General features: G+C 45.9%; 1 protein-coding gene across 6 annotated transcripts in view; it reads right to left on the bottom strand.

The window, feature by feature from the left end:
- The window catches only part of LOC137375437 (mediator of RNA polymerase II transcription subunit 12-like protein), a 604,549-nt gene that overhangs the window by 547,808 nt on the left and 44,058 nt on the right, over positions 1-12,683 (bottom strand). For all 6 annotated transcript variants that reach the window (XM_068042658.1, XM_068042659.1, XM_068042662.1 and 3 more), the window contains exons 4-5: positions 10,447-10,638; positions 9,679-9,838 (exon numbers count right to left, since the gene is read on the bottom strand). In XM_068042658.1, the coding sequence (XP_067898759.1) occupies positions 9,679-9,838; positions 10,447-10,638 (352 nt within the window). The remainder of the gene's footprint in view (positions 1-9,678; positions 9,839-10,446; positions 10,639-12,683) is intronic.

The raw sequence follows: 12,683 nt of genomic DNA, 5'->3' as shown, positions 1-12,683 counted from the left end.
CTAAAGATCAGTTCGACGAGGAACTCCATAACATCATTAGCAGCATCCCCAACACCGAACACCTTTCCTGCTGGGGGACTTTAATGCCAGGGTTGGGGCCGACCATGACTCATGGCCCTCCTGCCTTGGGCACTATGGCGTTGGAAGGATGAATGAGAACGGGCAGAGACTGCTTGAGTTGTGTACCTATCATAACCTCTGCATCACCAACTCGTTCTTTCACACTAAACCCTGTCACCAGGTTTCATGGAGGCACCCAAGATCGCGTCGCTGGCACCAGCTAGACCTCATTGTCACAAGGCGAGCCGCCTTAAACAGTGTTCAAATCACACGCAGCTTCCACAGTGCGGACTGCGACACCGACCACTCCCTGGTGTGCAGCAAGGTTAGACTCAGACCAAAGAAACTGCATCATTCCAAGCAGAAGGGCCACCCGCGCATCAACACGAGCAGAATTTCTCACCCACAGCTGTCACAAAAATTTCTAAATTCACTTGTAACAGCCCTTCAAAACACTCCCACAGGGGATGCTGAGACCAAGTGGGCCCACATCAGAGACGCCATCTATGAGTCAGCTTTGACCACCTACGGCAAAAGTGCGAAGCGAAATGCAGACTGGTTTCAATCTCATAATGAAGAACTGGAACTTGTCATAGCTGCTAAGCGCATTGCACTGTTGAACTACAAGAAAGCCCCCAGCGAGTTAACATCCGCAGCACTTAAAGCAGCCAGAAGCACTGCACAAAGAATAGCCAGGCACTGCGCAAACGACTACTGGCAACACCTATGCAGTCATATTCAGCTGGCCTCAGACACCGGAAACATCAGAGGAATGTATGATGGCATTAAGAGAGCTCTTGGGCCAACCATCAAGAAGATCGCCCCCCTCAAATCTAAATCAGGGACATAATCATTGACCAACACAAACAAATGGACCGCTGGGTTGAGCACTACCTAGAACTGTACTCCAGGGAGAATGTTGTCACTGAGACTGCCCTCAATGCAGCCCAGCCTCTACCAGTCATGGATGAGCTGGACATACAGCCAACCAAATCGGAACTCAGTGATGCCATTGATTCTCTAGCCAGCGGAAAAGCCCCTGGGAAGGACAGCATTACCCCTGAAATAATCAAGAGTGCCAAGCCTGCTATACTCTCAGCACTACATGAACTGCTATGCCTGTGCTGGGACGAGGGAGCAGTACCCCAGGACATGCGCGATTCCAATATCATCACCCTCTCTAAAAACAAAGGTGACCGCGGTGACTGCAACAACTACCGTGGAATCTCCCTGCTCAGCATAGTGGGGAAAGTCTTTGCTCGAATCGCTCTAAACAGGCTCCAGAAGCTGGCCAAGGGCGTCTACCCTGAGGCACAGTGTGGCTTTCGTGCAGAGAGATCGACCGTTGACATGCTGTTCTCCCTTCGTCAGATACAGGAGAAATGCCGTGAACAACAGATGCCCCTTTACATTGCTTTCATTGATCTCACCAAAGCCTTTGACCTCGTCAGCAGACGTGGTCTCTTCAGACTACTAGAAAAGATTGGATGCCCACCAAAGCTACTAAGTATCATCACCTCATTCCATGACAATATGAAAGGCACAATTCAACATGGTGGCTCCTCATCAGAGCCCTTTCCTATCCTGAGTGGCGTGAAACAGGGCTGTGTTCTCGCACCCACACTTTTTGGGATTTTCTTCTCCCTGCTGCTTTCACATGCGTTCAAGTCCTCTGAAGAAGGAATTTTCCTCCACACAAGATCAGGGGGCAGGTTGTCAACCTTGCCCGTCTGAGAGCGAAGTCCAAAGTACAGAAAGCCCTCATCAGGGAACTCCTCTTTGCTGACGATGCTGCTTTAACATCTCACACTGAAGAGAGTCTCATCGACAGGCTTGCGGCTGCCTGCAATGAATTTGGCCTAACCATCAGCCTCAAGAAAACGAACATCATGGGGCAGGACGTCAGAAATGCTCCATCCATCAATATTGGCGACCACGCTCTGGAAGTGGTTCAGGAGTTCACCTACCTCGGCTCAACTATCACCAGTAACCTGTCTCTCGAAGCAGAAATCAACAAGCGCATGGGAAAGGCTTCCACTGCTATGTCCAGACTGGCCAAGAGAGTGTGGGAAAATGGCGCACTGACATGGAACACAAAAGTCCGAGTGTATCAAGCCTGTGTCCTCAGTACCTTGCTCTATGGCAGCGAGGCCTGGACAACGTATGTCAGCCAAGAGCGGCGTCTCAATTCATTCCATCTTCGCTGCCTCCAGAGAATACTTGTCATCAGGTGGCAGGACCGTATCTCCAACACAGAAGTCCTCGAGGCGGCCAACATCCCCAACTTATACACACTGCTGAGTCAGCGGCGCTTGAGATGGCTTGGCCATGTGAACCGCATGGAAGATGGCAGGATCCCCAAAGACACATTGCACAGCGAGCTCGCCACTGGTATCAGACCCATCGGCCGTCCATGTCTCCGCTTTAAAGACGTCTGCAAACGCGACATGAAATCCTGTGACATTGATCACAAGTTGTGGGAGTCAGTTGCCAGCGTTCGCCAGAGCTGGCGGGGCTAAAGTGTGGCGAGTCGAAGAGACTCAGCAGTTGGCAGGAAAAAAGACAGAGGCGCAAGGGGAGAGCCAACTGTGTAACAGCCCCAACAAACAAATGTTTCTGCAGCACCTGTGGAAGAGCCTGTCACTCTAGAATTGGCCTTTAGAGCCACTCCAGGCACTGCTCCACACACCACTGACCACCTCCAGGCGCTTACCCATTGTCTCTCGAAATAAGGAGGCCAAAGATAATTGTTTCATGTCCACCAACCAATTTTCTATCCATCGCAATACACTACCCCGAAATTAAAGCAAAGAGAAGGAAAAGAGACAGAATTAAGAAATAAAAGCAAGCTACTACATAGGTAAATTGGCCATTATAAATTGTCACTAGTATAGGTAGGTGGTAGGGAAATATAGGGACAGGTGGGGATGTTTGGTAGGAATATGGGATTAGTGTAGAATTAGTATAAATGGGCGGTTGATGTTCGGCACAGACTCGGTGGGCCGAAGGGCCTGTTTCAGTGCTGTATCTCTAATCTAATCAAACAGCAATGTGATAATGACCAGATATTCTGTTTTCATTGCTTGAGGGATAAATGTTGGCCAGGATAAATAGTCAGACTGCTTTTCTGACATCCCGTACCGGATAAGCAGAAATTTCTTCAAACTAAATATTGGGAAGACTGAAGCCACTGTCTCCGTTTACTACACAGACCCCATTCCCTCTCCCTGGCAACTGTCCAAGACTGTTTGCAACACTGGTGTCACATATGACCCCAAGATGAGCTTCGTACACATATCTGTGCCATCTCAAAGACCACCAATTACCGCCTTCATAACATTGCCGACTCCATCTCTGCCTCATCTCATCTGCTGCTGAAAGAACTCTCTTCCATGCCTTTGTTACCTCTAGACATGTCTATTCCAACACATTCCCGGTCAGCCTCCCATGTTCTACCCTCCGTAAACTTGAGGTGATCCAAAACTCTGTTGTCCATGTCCTAACTTGCACCATATCCCATTCACCCAACACTTCTGAGCTCACCGACCTAAACTGACTTCCAGTAAAACACCTCAACTTTAAAATTCTCATTCCTTTTTGCAAATGCCTCCATGGCTTCATCCCGATATCCGCCCCCGCCCCCGCCCCCCCCAACTACAACCCTCCAGGATATCTGCGCTCCTCCAATTCCGGCCTCCTGAGCATCCCCAATTTTAATCTCTGAATCATTGATGGCTGCCCTTTCAGCTGCCTAGGCCCCAAAGCTCTGGACCACCCTCCCTACACCTCTCTGCCTCACTTTCCTCCTTGAAGACGCTCCTTAAACCCTACCTCTTTGACCAAGCTTCTGATCTTTTATCTCTAAGTGGCTCAGTGTCAAATTTTGTTTGGTAACACTCAAGTCAAGTACCTTGGAACATTTTACTCTCAAAGGAAATGAGGTGGGCCAAGTGGATCAAGTGTCTGTGACGAAACACTTGAGAAAGAGTGACTATCTTATTATAAGGCTTAGACTCATAATGCAGAAAAACAAGGAACAAAATAAGGTAGAACGTCAAGATTGGAAGAGGCTAATTTCAATGCGACGAGAAGGGATCTAGCCAGGGTAGAATGGAACTGGCAGGAAGAGCCGTTTTGGAACAATGGGTTATCTATAAAGGAAGAGATGCTTTAGGTACATTCCAATGAGGGCGAAGGGTAAGGGACCCAAAAACAGGGCTCCTTGGATGACGAGGGAGATAGAGATGATGATGAAATTTTAAAAAGAGGATGCATGTCAGGTGAATTCTTCAAGTGAGAACCTGGCCAAATTAAGTTGAGAGGGGAGGTGAAGAGGAAATTTAGACTGCCAAAGAGAGAATTTGAGAATAGAATGGCAATTAACAAAAAAAGGGAACCCAAAAATCTTCTACCACATGTAAATAGTAAACGGGTAGTAAGAGGTGGAGTGGGGCCTATTCAGGACAAAGAAGGTAATATATGCTTTGAGGCACAGGACAGGCTAATATCCTGAATGAGTACTTTGTATCAATGTTCACGAAGGAAGAGGAATCTGACCAAATATCAGTAGAAGTGGAGTAGAAGTGGAGCAATGGATAGGGTAAAAATTGAGAGGGGGAGGTCTGACAAAGGTTGGCTCTGCTTCGGGTAGAAAAGTCACCTGGTCCAGATGGCTTGCATACCAGGTTACTGAAGGAAGTGGGGGGTGGAGATAGCAGAAGGGCTCATCATAATATTCCCATTTTCCTTGGATACGGGGGAGGTGTCAAAGGATCAGAGTGGCAAATGTGACACCCTTATTCAAGAAAGGGTGTAAGAACAGTCCTAGCAACTACAGGCCAGTTAGTTTATCAATGGTGGTTAAGGTTTTAGAAATAATAATCAGGGAAAAAAAGCAACGTGCACTTGCAGAGGTTCGAGTTAATTAAGAATAGACAGCATGGATTTGTAAATGGCAGATCATGCGTAACTAAACTACTTGAGTTTTTGATGGAGTAACAGACAAGGTTGAAGAAGGGAATGCGGTGAATGTTGGCTATATGGATTTTAAGTAAGCGTTTGATTAAGGTACCACATAAAAGGCTGATTAACAAAATTGAGGCTCATGCAATAGGAGGGTCAGTGCCCAATTGGATTAAAAAATTGGCTTAAGGATAGAAAACAGTGAGCCATGGTAAATTAGAAGCAAAATACTGCTGATGCTGGAATTCTGAAATAAAAACAAGAAATGCTGGAAATACTCAGCAGGTCTGGCAGTATCTGTGGAGAGAGAAGCAGAGTTAACGTTTCAGGTCAGTGACCCTTCTTCAGAACCATGGTAAATTGTTGCTTTTCAGACTGCAGGATGCTAGACAGTGGTGTTCCCCAAGGGTCAGTACTGGGACCACTGCTTTTTTTTTTTGCATTATGACTTGGATCTTGGAATACAGACTAGAATCTCAAAATTTGCCGATGACACCAAACGTGGAGGCGTGGCAAACACTGAGGATGATAAGAACCACCTGCAACAGCACAGATAGGTTAGCAGAAAGGGCAGAGAGGCAGCAGATGGAATTTAATACTGACTAATGTGAGGTGATGCATTTTGGCAGAAGGACTGGGGGGGAAATTTTATCCTCGAGGCAGGGGTCTCGAGTGGGAGATACTGGCGCCGAGATTCCCATGTCGCCACTTTCCTGGAAGGCCCACCCAATTTAGTGCCAATCTGGCACTTATGTGGCTAGTGGCAGGCCCTCCGTAGGATCTAGAACGCTGTCACAGGAAGTCCCGCACTTAGACAGCTGCCAGCCAGAGGCCAGTGACTGCTGCTGGAGATGACCATCCTGGAGGACAAGAGGCGTCGCTGGAGCCAGGCCTCAGGTAGGTCAGGGCAGGAGGGGTCTTGATAGGTGGGGGTCACGGGTGAGGAGGATCAACAGCAAAGAGCAGGGCTGTGGCCTTCAGCAGGCCCCCCCCTCCCGCCCCCCCAACAACACCCCCCGCCCGCCCCACTCTCCTGATGCCAGGTCCCTCGTTCAAGCACCAGATGACTTTGAATGAGCGAACTTCCTTACCCCCTCCCCCACCCCACCCCCTGCCACCCACTCCCCACCCCCCACCAAAGCCAGGAAGCAGCTCGCACGGTTTTCTGTGGCATGTTTCCTGTGCAGCGACAGGGCTGCCCACCGCATGGCGAATTGAAGCTGCGGCGGGAAGAGGCCCTTAACTGGGGGTTAATTACCAAGTTAAGGGCCTCAATTGGCAGCGAGGGTAGTGGGGGGGGGGGGGGGGGGGGGGGCAGGGGTTGGAGGCATTCATAGGCCTTCTCACCCCAGACTAAACTTTTGCGGAGACAGGATGGTGGTAGGAACCCCACCCGATTTTATGATCTCCCCACCTCTGTACCCGCCACAGGAGAAAGCATAAAGCTCTCCCCAGGGAGAGGCAATATAGACTTAATGGCCCAGTTCTAGACAGTGTGCAGGAATAGAGGGACCTGGGGGTGCATGTACATCGACTGTTGAAGGTGGCAGGACATATTGAGAGAGTGGTTAGCAAAGCATATGGGGATCTTTGGCTTCATAAATAGAGGCATTGAGTACAAAAGCAGGGAAGTTATACTGAACCTTTATAAAGCTCTGGTTAGGCCCCAACTAGAGTACTGCATCCAGTTCTGCTCACCACACTTTAGGAAAGATGTGAGGGTGCAGAGGAGATTCACCAGAATGATTGTAGAGATGGGGGATTTTAGTTACAAGGTTAGGTTGGAAAAACTGGGTTTGTTGTTCTTAGAATGAAGGAGACTGAGGGAGATTTAATAGAAGTGTACAAGCTTATGACAGGCTTAGGTAAATTAGACAAAGAAAAACTGTATCCATTAAATAATGATACAAAGACAGAGATTAAAGGTTTTGGGCAAGAGATGGAGGGGGAATATGAGGAAGAGTTTGTTGTTTTACGCAGTGGGTGGTAATGACCTGGAACTCGCTGCTCACAAGGGTGGTGGAAGCGAAGACAATCAATGACTTGAGGGGGAAATTGGATGGGCACTTGAAGGAAATAGACTTGCAGGGCTACGGGGGTTGAGCAGAGGAGGAGGACTGACAGTAGTTCTGTGGAGAGCCGGCATGGACTCAATGAGCTGAATGGCCTCCTTCTACGCTGTAAATGACTATGACTCTACAACATAAATACAAGTTATTTTTGATGTTGCTCTTCCCTGCGACACTATGAGCCGTCACAGTAAGTCCAGTAAGCCTTTGATCCCAAGTTAATCAAATTATAGCGCCTTTAAAAGGATATGGGTATTTAATATGCTGATTCCACTTCAACCAAACAAGACTAGCTGCATTTCCCATGTGCTGTAAGAGGTCAAAAACAAACTGCTAAGCTGCTCTGAGACCTCAGTTTATGCCTTGTTGACTTAAACCTTAAAAATAAGTGGTTAAAATTTTACTTGCACAGTTAAGATAATGTATTTGATCTTTAAAAGGAAAAGATCCCTTACAGCGAGAGACTTTCTCAGGGTCTTAACTTTCCAATTAGTTTCACCACTTTGTGTTCATATGGGCTGTGTGAGACCATCTCTGGCTCTATTGTCTTATCTCTCAAGGAAAATTCTGTTCACGTGCATAAAACAAGGGTATTCCCGACACGAATACCTTGGTATGTTTATAAAAGCAAAATACTGCGGATGCTGGAAATCTGAAATAAAAACAAGAAATGCTGGAACCACTCAGCAGGTCTGGCAGCATCTGTGGAAAGAGAAGCAGAGTTAACGTTTCGGGTCAGTTCCGAAGGAGGGTCACTGACCCGAAACGTTAACTCTGCTTCTCTTTACACAGATGCTGCCAGACCTGCTGAGTGGTTCCAGCATTTCTTGTTTTTATTACCTTGGTCTGTTTTTTGGTTCTGTACATCATCGGGAATAATTTTGACTGCGTTCCAACATCTGCCTTTTGTTTGGAAAAGTTAACTCGTCCACGGACGCTGACTGACGTGCCGAGTGTTTCTGCCGTTTTCTGCTTTTGTCCCCCAAAATCCCACCAGCACCCCCTCCACCCCCACCCATTTCCTAGTCTTAGGAGTGACATTGCCAATTAGGGACAGGTTTGTGCTTATAACCTAGCCCACTGGAACCAGAATCCAGATGGCTCATTTCATTTAGAATCCAACAGTCAGCAGACAGTGGAAATGTTCATCCCATCAAGTCTGAGCTGTATTTGAACAGAGATTCCAGTGGTGAAAGGTCAGTGACGACTCCACTGCATCCACCATTGCCCATTTGACCAGTGACCTATACACATTGGTCCCATTCACCCATAACTCCATTCTCATGGACTTATATTGGCTTCCAGTCGAGCAATGCCTCAATTTTAAAATTCACGTCTCTGTTTTCAAATCCATCATGACCTCGCCTCTCCCCATCTCTAACATCCTCCAATCCTAGAACTCCGATCTCTGTGCACCTCCAATTCTGGCCTCTTGCACATCCCCTGCTTTAATCAATCCAACATTGGCAGCCATGCATTCCGTTATCCAGACCCCAGTCTCTTGAACTCTCTCCCTTACTTAAAGATGCTCCTTAAAACCTACCTCTTTGACCAAGTTTTTCATCACCTGTCCTATTACCTCCTATTATGTGGCCCAGTTTGATAAAGCTCCTATTGAACATTTAACAATATTAATGGTGCTATGTAATCACAAGTTACTGTTGTCTGGCAAGCTGGTATTTTCTACCTTTAAAGATGTTAGGTAAATATAGAAGACAAAGATCAAGTTTAGGGATCAGATGCTAAATTTATGTATGTTAAACAAAACACTGCAATGAATTAATACAGTTGAAAAGACTGTTGATAACGCATATGGGATCCTTGGATTTGTTAATAGATGCATAGAGTGCAAAAGCAAGGAAGTTATGGTAAAGCTTTATAAGTCACTCGTTAGACCTCACCGAAAGTGTTGTCTCTAATTCCAGGAATCACACTTTAGGAAGGATGCCAAGGCCTTGGAGAGGATGCAGAGGAGATTTACCAGAATGGTAACAGGGATGTGGGAATTCAGTTATGTGGAGAGATTAGAGAAGCTTGGATTGTTCTCCTTTCGAACACAGAAGGTTAAGGGGAGATTTAATAGAAGTTTTCAAAGTTATGAGGGGTTTTGATCATTGAAATTGTTTCTGCTGACAGGAGGGTCAGTGTCCAGAGGACACAGATTTCAGATAATTGGCAAAAAGCCAGTGGGGAGAGGATTTTTTATTAAATGCAGCAAGTTGTTAGGATCTGGAACATACTGCCTTGAAAGGGCGGTGGAATTAGATTCAATAATAACTTTCAAAAGCGATTTGGATATATACTTGAAAAGGAAAACTTTGCAAGGCTGTGGGGAAAGGGGAGAGAAAGTGGGACTGACTGGAGAGCATGTTCAAAGAGCTGGCACAGGCAAGATGGGCCAAATGGCCACTGTGTTGCATGTTTCTATTTTTCAGTTCATAAAGGATTCAGTCTGCTTATGGAAACTGCCATTGCCTGCGGGCACGATGTTATGAGAAAAGGCTGAACCATAATATTCCCCTTTACATCCAAGTGATCAACTACTAAGCAATGACAGAAAAAAAAACAGGCATTTTTACATCATTACCGAGGTTGGGATCTGTAGCCTGGCGCTTCTTAATCTTGGCTTCAGAAATAGCAGCGTAATAAGCACAGGTCATCTTTATCAGCCATGCTCCCCTCAACATCGGCACAGAATACTTAGCCAAGTAAGCAAAGGCTTCTTCCTTCTTGCTAAGGATGGGGACCTATGCAGAAGGGTAGAATAAAGGTTATATGCAATTCAGTTGGTCATACTGCACCAAAATACTGACCCTGTTCAGAAGAGGCAGAAATTCAGCAACCCCCATCTCAATTGCTATCTAGTAACACCTGCAAGGGGTTTAGTGTAGGTCAGGTGAAGGCAGGATATGACTCCATGGTAGCTTGCTCACATTCATGATCAATGTTCACAAACAAAGAGTGGCCTTTTGGGCTGACTACCAGAGGGAGAGTTACACCCATGGTATTGTACCCAAAAGCAGGGACTCACCACCTTCAGGATGGCGGAGAGGTGGAGGGGGTGGTGGGGGAGATAATACAGCAAAAAGTAAACAAAGTTCACAGTAAAAAGGTAACTTCCTAACCCTTTAAATCATATCCATCATTGATCTGGATATCCTATACTTCAGAACAGAAACAAAACTAAATCTCGAATAGTTCCAAATCACATATGGCAGAGTCCATGAGTCCATGAACTTCAGTTACTAAATACAGTTTGGCCGCTACAATTTAGATAAACCTTACTCTTATACACATATATAAATATACCTATATATGGTAAATGCAAAAGTCAAGCAACGTTTTGGAATCCTACCTTTTTGGCTAAAACCGTCAGAGGTTTATTTCCTGCAAGATCCGTGAACCAGATGTGAATTGCACTCTGGGAGCGAGCAGTCACCAGCCAGTAATTATCTTTGGCATTCACCTGAGGTTTCTTCTTCCCTGTGTCTTGAAAAGTGTTGAGTTTAAGTTTCTCTGCCAAGATGCTGCTAAAATAGGCCCCTATCTGTTAACATAAAGCCAAGAAGAAAGTTAGGGTGGAGCAATGTATGTGATTTTACATCATCAATCGCTTTGGACAGTTTCCTGTTTGAAAAAATAGTTTGAGGAAAATAACTTATTCCACAACAGGATTGAACTTCACCTGGAGATGAGGGAGGAAAATGATGCTCATGCTTCAGTAACTCATGTACTGTTAAATCATACAAGTGTAATCTTCTTGGATAAACAGCAAGGGTATAAGCCAACGATGAACAAGTGGCAAGATGGAGTTCTACACATGGCTCCTGGTGAACATATCTCCTTCAACCATCAGATTAACTGCTCACTTTCCTCATTCATGTTTATGGGGTCTTGCTATTCACAAGACTACCATTGCTGACTTCAAAATAGTCAATAAAATGTGAAGTGCATTGAGAGACGCAAGACTATAAATTTCACTGAAATGTCAGTGGGAGCCAATAACAATCATACAAGAACATGGATTTGGAGGAGAAAAAGGGTGGACACTGGTCACCTATCTTAAACTGCTTTTCTTTCTATCACAAATATGCACCCTTCATTACAGAGGTTCCCTTTTTGGAAGGACTGGAGTAAGATGTTCAACACCATTTCTCAGACCTGTGAGAATGCGGTCTAGCATCTATATGTCAGACAATTTCTGTTGCAGACGGCAGATTATTATAGAAGCATGATGATTTTCCCTTGCAGTCACATGTTTACTGCAGCCAGAACACCCACTTCCAGGCCACTTTATAAAACACATAACTGAGAACGTGTGCAGTATCAGCCTGGTCTGCACCTGGGGCTCTCTGTCCCACAGCAGCAGAGCCAAGACTGGCAACTGATGGAAGGTGTTATCAACAGCAACATCAAGTGACACTTACTCACCTGCTAACTGATGCTCAGTTTAAATTCCAGCATGACCACTCAGCTCCAGACCTCATTACAGCCTTGGACAAAAGAGCTGAATTCCAGAGGTCAGGTACAAAGGAAGACTTGCATTTATACAGCGCTCTTCACGACCAAACAGATGGCTCAAAGCACTTTACATTTAAGTACTTCTGAATTGTAGTCACCGGTAATGCAGAAAATGTGGCAGCAAATTTGTGCGCAGCAAACTCCCACAAAACAGCAATGTGAAAATGACCAGATAATCTGTTTTTGTGTTCTTGATTTAGAAATAAATATTAGCCAGGACACCAGGGATAACTCACCTGCTCTTCTAAAAAAAAAAAATAGTGCCATGGGGTCTTTTACATCCAGCAAAGCAGGCAGATGAGGCCTCACTTTAACAGCTCATCTGAAAAATGGCACCTCTGATAATGCTGCACTCCCTCAGTACTGCAATGGATTTTTGCACTCAAGTACTAGAGTGGGACTTGGACCCACAACCTTGTGACTCAGAGGCAAGTGTGCTACCAATTGAACCACACTGACATACAGAGAGTGACTGCTCTTGACATCAAGCCAACATTTGACTGAGTGTGGCATCAAATTGAAGTCAATGGAGATCAGGGGAGAAACTCTGCACTGGTTGGAGTCATACCTAGCACAAATGAAGATGGTTGTGGTTATTGGAGGCCAATCATCTCAGCCTCAGAACATCACTGCAGGGATTCCTCAGGATACTGTCCTAAGCCCAACCACCTTGAACTGTTTCATCAACAGCCTTCCCTACATCATAAAGTCAGGAGGGGGGGGGGGATGCTTCCTGATAACTGCAGAGTGTTCAGTTCCATTCACAATTCCTCAGATACTGAACCAGTCCATGCCCACCTGCAGCAAAACCTGGACAAGATTCAGGATTGGGCTGATAAGTGGCAAGTAACATTCATGCCACGCAAGTGCCAGGCAATGACCATCTCCATCAAGAGAGAATCTAACCATCGCCCCTTGACACTCAATATCAGCATCATCAAATCCCCCACCATCAACATCAACTACCAGAAGCTTAATTGGATTAGCCACATAACTACTGTGGCTATAAGGGCAGATCAGAGGCTGGGAATTCTGCAATGAATGTCTCACCTCCTGATTCCCCAAAGCCTC

Source organism: Heterodontus francisci, chromosome 11, assembly GCF_036365525.1.
Source record: "Heterodontus francisci isolate sHetFra1 chromosome 11, sHetFra1.hap1, whole genome shotgun sequence".
NCBI classification, from domain to species: domain Eukaryota; kingdom Metazoa; phylum Chordata; class Chondrichthyes; order Heterodontiformes; family Heterodontidae; genus Heterodontus; species Heterodontus francisci.
The sequence above is the reverse complement of the archived record's forward strand: the minus strand, read 5'-3'. Positions and strand labels throughout refer to the sequence as shown.